This window comes from Solanum stenotomum, chromosome 5 (assembly GCF_019186545.1).
Source record: "Solanum stenotomum isolate F172 chromosome 5, ASM1918654v1, whole genome shotgun sequence".
In the NCBI taxonomy this organism is placed as follows: Eukaryota; Viridiplantae; Streptophyta; class Magnoliopsida; order Solanales; family Solanaceae; genus Solanum; species Solanum stenotomum.
Genome location: NC_064286.1, coordinates 34774786 through 34780512, shown reverse-complemented (window position 1 = coordinate 34780512; position 5727 = coordinate 34774786). Strand labels below are relative to the sequence as shown.

General features: G+C 35.9%; 1 protein-coding gene and 1 pseudogene across 1 annotated transcript; both read right to left on the bottom strand.

The window, feature by feature from the left end:
• Nucleotides 1–254: 254 nt before the first annotated feature.
• LOC125865034 (uncharacterized) lies at nt 255–1492 on the bottom strand (annotated as a pseudogene).
• A 561-nt stretch (nt 1493–2053) lies between these two features.
• LOC125863882 (uncharacterized) lies at nt 2054–4226 on the bottom strand. The gene is made up of 5 exons (XM_049543856.1): nt 3856–4226; nt 3479–3784; nt 3336–3402; nt 2571–3244; nt 2054–2108 (listed from the first exon to the last, which is right to left on the bottom strand). The coding sequence occupies exons 1-5, from the start codon at nt 4224–4226 to the stop codon at nt 2054–2056; spliced, it is 1473 nt and encodes a 490-aa protein (XP_049399813.1).
• Between the last annotated feature and the right edge of the window lie 1501 nt (nt 4227–5727).

Below are 5727 nucleotides of genomic sequence, written 5' to 3'. Positions count from 1 at the left end.
TTAATTCAATACATTTCTAATTAGCTAAATCAAGCTTTCAACAATCAACTAATACAATACATTTACTAAATATTCTCTTATCAACACAATATGCAACTCACCTTCAACGTAATTCGAAATTGAAAGAAAAACCATAAAATCCAAAAGTTATATAATAGGATTTCAATGTTATCAGGTATTCACAAAACAAATAAGTCCCATAAAACAGTCATAAAGTAAAGAACTTAGATTATCTATTACAACTCTAAACCTCACTAATGCGGTAGTGTGTTTGCCATATGATCCTCATCTTCTTCATCACTACTAGACTCATCTGTCATATTTCTTTGCTAACCATACACTGGATATCGAGTAGGTTGAGGCTGGGAGGGTCGAGGAGGGAAAGTGACATCATTGGAACAAGGGGGAATCCCTCCTGAAGCAAGTAATGCATCTAATTGAGTCTTAAGACCTGCATACTCTATGTCCCTCCACCTTTTCCTAGCCCGCGAGTCTTCGACTTGGCTAGATAGCTCGGCTATATTTTGCTCCATAGCCAAATTTTTCTTCATCGATTCATCATCATAAGAACTACTTAAGCCTTCAAACTCAGAATGATATTCACGAAAGGTCTGTTGAGGCATGCCATAGGCATACCCATATCTACTCGGCCCACCAATCAAGTCTAGCCACACTCTCTCAGCATGTTCTTGACTAAGTGGCATACCTCGATTTTCTTCTAGTTGAGTTTGTCGTAAATCCTCTAAAGCTTGAAGATATCGATTCTAAATTGAATGGTATTATTATTAGACTATAAATTTAGAAAATAAGTAACTATTATTTTAAATTAGAGGCTTACATAGGTCAATTCAGCTCGCGGCTCAACCCACACGTCTGGATCTTCCAAATTTTTCTTCTTTCTTATGTGTGTTGCCTTTGAATGCCTCAGCCTGGGTTACCGGTCTTCCTAGTTCCTTTTCCTACATATAAAACTAATTAAGTTATAATAAAGAGTAATTAAATATTAATACCTAAAATATATTTTTTAAAAATTAAGAAAAATGATTTATACCAATTTCCTCCTCACACTTCCTTGACTCTGAGCCCCACTTAAGTGTAGAGAACCACCCTTAGTAGATGATCTAGCCTTCTTACCGATCTCACTCATCTGCTTAAATCTTGGATCGTTCGCCCAATGCACAAGTAATTTTTTCCAATCCTCCGGTAGAATCCACCGAGGATTCTTATTCTTTTTACGAGCTTTCATCAACAAACTAGCGAGAACACGTGCAGCTTTCTTGTGAAAGTTTTTACAAATTTTGGTCTCATGTTCCGGACGCCAAGCACATTTTTTCTGCAATGAAACCATAAAATTTTCAATTAATAAGTATTATTGAATACAAGTATTTAAATAGTGTTAAAGCAATAAATTTTAATATACTCTAAACACCAAAAATATTTGTCTCTTGAGATTGCTTGGCATCTTTCCCCAAGTCGGAAAAGCATCTCTATAGAGATCAGCCCACAACTAGTCAATGTAGATAATGACACATCATGGTGGATGGGAAATTCAAATGGAAAGTTCACAGTCAAATCAGCATGGAATGAATTAAGACGAAAACAGGAGAAAATACAGATCTTTGACTATATATGGACTAAAGGGCTGCCTATAAAGATTAATTTCTTTTTATGGAGAGGGTTTTTCAAGGCTGCTTGGGGGTTGTAGGATAGGATATCACAACATTTACCTTGAGTTTAATTCAATTCAAGTGTTATCAATTTACCTTGAGTTTAGTTCAATTAAGCAAGTGTTATCATGGTTTAGGTTGAAACTCAGGGCCCTATTTATCATGGACCAAAGTTGATGATATCAAATGTGTAAGATAAACAAGACACATCTACCAAATCAAAAAGTAAATGGTGATACAAATGCAATATAGAATTCTTAGAGCAGTTCAAGACGCTGGTTAGAGATAGGTAATCAGATTACTCACTTGCAGATTTCATCCATTCAATACTCTCTTGTAACTTTTTTAAAAAAAATTCTCTCTAACTCAAAGTATTAGTTTGATTCTCACCCATATATGCGATCAGTTCTGCCGTCTGTCAGAAATGGCTGAGTTATAAAACTATAGAAGCACATTTAAAGCCAACAAGTACTATTAACAACATGAACGAAAATGTTGAAGATATAAGTTAAGGAACTTAAAGTATATCATCTCTAACATTTTAATATATTAGATAGGTGGTCACATACATCTTGTTGATCTCAAAGTGATTTAAATCATATCAAGATAACCTAAATACACCTAATAAATAAGCTATGCATTCAATGAAAAACTACCAAATAACCTCATATAAATTAAATTAACTACTAAAAGTACAAGGACCACATACTTACTTTTGAAACAATTTAAAAATTGGGGATCCACTTTAACAGAGAATCGAGAAACAATTTAGTAATGCAATATAAAATAATTAAGAAGAAGACTAAAGTAATATATATATATATATATATATATATATATATATAAACTCAACATACTAATTACTATTCATCCTCATCATCATCATCATCCTCTTCTTCTGACCATTCTTCTTCATCGAACAACTCTTCTTCATTAATTGATGCATTTGCCCCTTCATCTGTTATTTGTTCTATATCTACCTCTTCTAATATGTGTTCAGGATGCTCTAAATCATTTTCTAATTCAACATCCACGGTATGGTGAACACTTGATATATCATTATCCTGGTACGCAACATCCAACACGTTTTCAACTTCCACACGACCCATGGGTTTGGTTTTAATCACCACCCACCAATCTAATTTATCTGGACGCAAGGGATAAGGAGCATAGTACACTTGCTTAACATTTTGTGCAATAATGAAAGGATCATATGCTTCATACTCCCTTGTGTGCTTTACTTCAATGATATTATATTGCTTGATTTCTCTCGTACCTCTTTTTGGGGTTGGATCAAACCACTTGCATCTAAACAATACAATTTTTTTTATAGGCCAACCGGAATACTCCATTTCCAAAACCTCCTTGAGTACCCCATAATAATCAACTCCATCTTGATTTCCATCACCACCTTTCACCCAAACTCCACTATTGTTAGTTTTTTTATATTTGGAGCATTCTTCAGTATTGAATTTAAAACCATTTACAAGATACTTGTCCATTGAATAAATCTTGATGGGTCCCCAAGAAAGGTCCTTCAAAAATTGGTCAAATTGACCATTTTTTGTATCATAAATCTATAAATATTTGAAAAGTAGGAAATTAGCTATCAATTAAATATAGATTTATTTAACAATGATAGTATTATGAAAATATTATAAGACTTACGTAATCTTGAAACCACTTTGAGAAATGCTCAAACACTTTTTCATTGCCATATAAATACACAAAGTAGCTGTCAAAGAAGATGGATATTGAGTTAGTTGTTTTGCCTTGTAATTACATATTTTAGTGCAAAAACAACAACTTACTCAAGAAATGGTTTAACTTGTGGGCAATTCAACAAGACATGTGTCGATGCAGACTTAAACTCCATGGCACTAAGATTCCTCCTCGTACGTTTTTTTGAACCTTTGCCTGGTTGATTGAAGATTGATAGTGGCTTCATAGTCTCACCACCATCGTCATGGTGATTGGGTCTATTTTGAAAGCATGGCACACTACTTTCGAAGTAATAAGAACCAAAATCAGCTATCTCCCTAGCAAGATGGAATTCAACCATTGAGCCTTCAAGTCTATGTTTTTGCTTCATGCCCCGTTTAGACTTTCCAATAGTCCTACATTATATTACATTATCATTGATTTTAACAAAATATTGATATAAAAATATTAAGAGTTAAACACTTACCTCTCAAATGGATACATCCATCTATATTGAACCGGACCTCCGAGGCGTGCTTCATGCACCAGATGTACAGGAAGATGCTCCATCACATCGAAAAATCTAGGTGGAAGAATCTTCTCCAACTTATTTGTAATTATAGGAATATTCTGATCCATCTGAACTAGGTTGTGTTCCCTTAACGTATTAGAACACAAGTCCTTGAAGAACAAACTAATTTTAGTCATAGGTTTCCAAATTCTATCGGGCAAGCCACTAAATGCAATAGGGAGTAATGTTTCCATGAAGACATGGCAATCATGACTTTTCATACCATGTAATTTTTCGTGCTCCATATCGACACGTTTTCCCAAATTTGAAGCATGTCCATCAGGCATCTTAAGTTGCTCAACCCATTCACATATTTTACGCTTTTGATCCAATGTAAATGAATAACGTCCTTCTTCTTTAACCTTCTAGAGAGAGAATATTTGAGAGAGGAGTTTTGGGATTTTGAGAAAATGACTGAATTTAGGGATTAAAAATACTTATATAGGTTTCTAGACTTAGGCAAAATGACACCACTTTGATTTAATTAAAACAGGAAAAGACCCATGTGCCCCTAAAATAATTGGCAGCTTTTGACCTACGCACCCTTGACCAATGGACCGTGGTCAGGATGACAGACCGTCCTGCACGGCCGTCATTTGGTGGTTAGAGACTCATTTTTGGGGCTTTGACCTACGGACCTTGGACCATGGACCGTGGTCTAACCGACAGTTTGTTGGTCAGGCCGTGGTCCTGGAGTCTAAGCCTAGGGTTGGGGTGGCCAACCACGGACCCTACCTACGGTCCGTGGTTTAGTCCACGGGCCGTAGGTGGCCTCTCGTGGATGACTCTTGTAATTTTTTTGGAATTGTTGTTTTGCCTCATTTCGAATTCGGGGTATGACATTATCTCCCCGTTGGGATCATTCGTCCTCGAATGAGATTCTAGGCCCATTTTTTAAACGAAAAAACTCAAGACTAGCAGCCCATAACATGCAACTCATCAAAATATACACAACCGAGGATGGAACATCAATTCTAAGCTAAACATACTCAATGCATCATACGGAAGTAGGAACTACATCCAACAACTCAATATGCATGAAATTTTTAGATTTCTTACATTCAAGGAGGAACTACCATCTCCAAACTTTAAAGCATGCTCAAAACAATCTCATAGAGCCTGTATGCAATCTATCCTCAAAGCACATATCCAAGGAGTAAATCTTCACTCCAAGCTAAGGCATGTTCAACAATTCATCTCTTGAATTCTATAGGCAACTCATACTCAATCCACAATATCATGAGGAAAATAAATCACATAAGTCATTCTCTTTCAAAACTTATGTTTTTCCATGAACATGCATAAAATAAGGAAATCATGGGAACACATAAAACACACATGAATCATAGAACAAACCAAGAGCAAATCCAGTACCTCAAGCTAGAGTACGAGGAAAAAGATGAGGATATCGGGACATCATATCGGCCTCGAACTCCCAAGTAGCACCCTCAACTAGATGGTTTCTCCATAACACTTTCACGGAAGCAACATCATTTTTCCTCAATATCTTAACATATTGGTCTAAGATCTCAACCGAAACCTCTTCGTAAGAAAGGCTCTCTTTCACTCCCAACCCTTCTAAGGGGATTAAAGATGTCAGATCTTTAACACGCTTCTTTAACATAGAGACATGGAAAAGTGGATGCACTGATGCCAACTCATTAGGCAAATTAATCTTATAAGCAACTTAACCAACATGCTTCAAAATTTGATATGGGCCTACAAATCGGGGACTAAGCTTCCCTTTCTTACCAAACCTCATTACGCCTTTCATGGGTGAGATTTTCA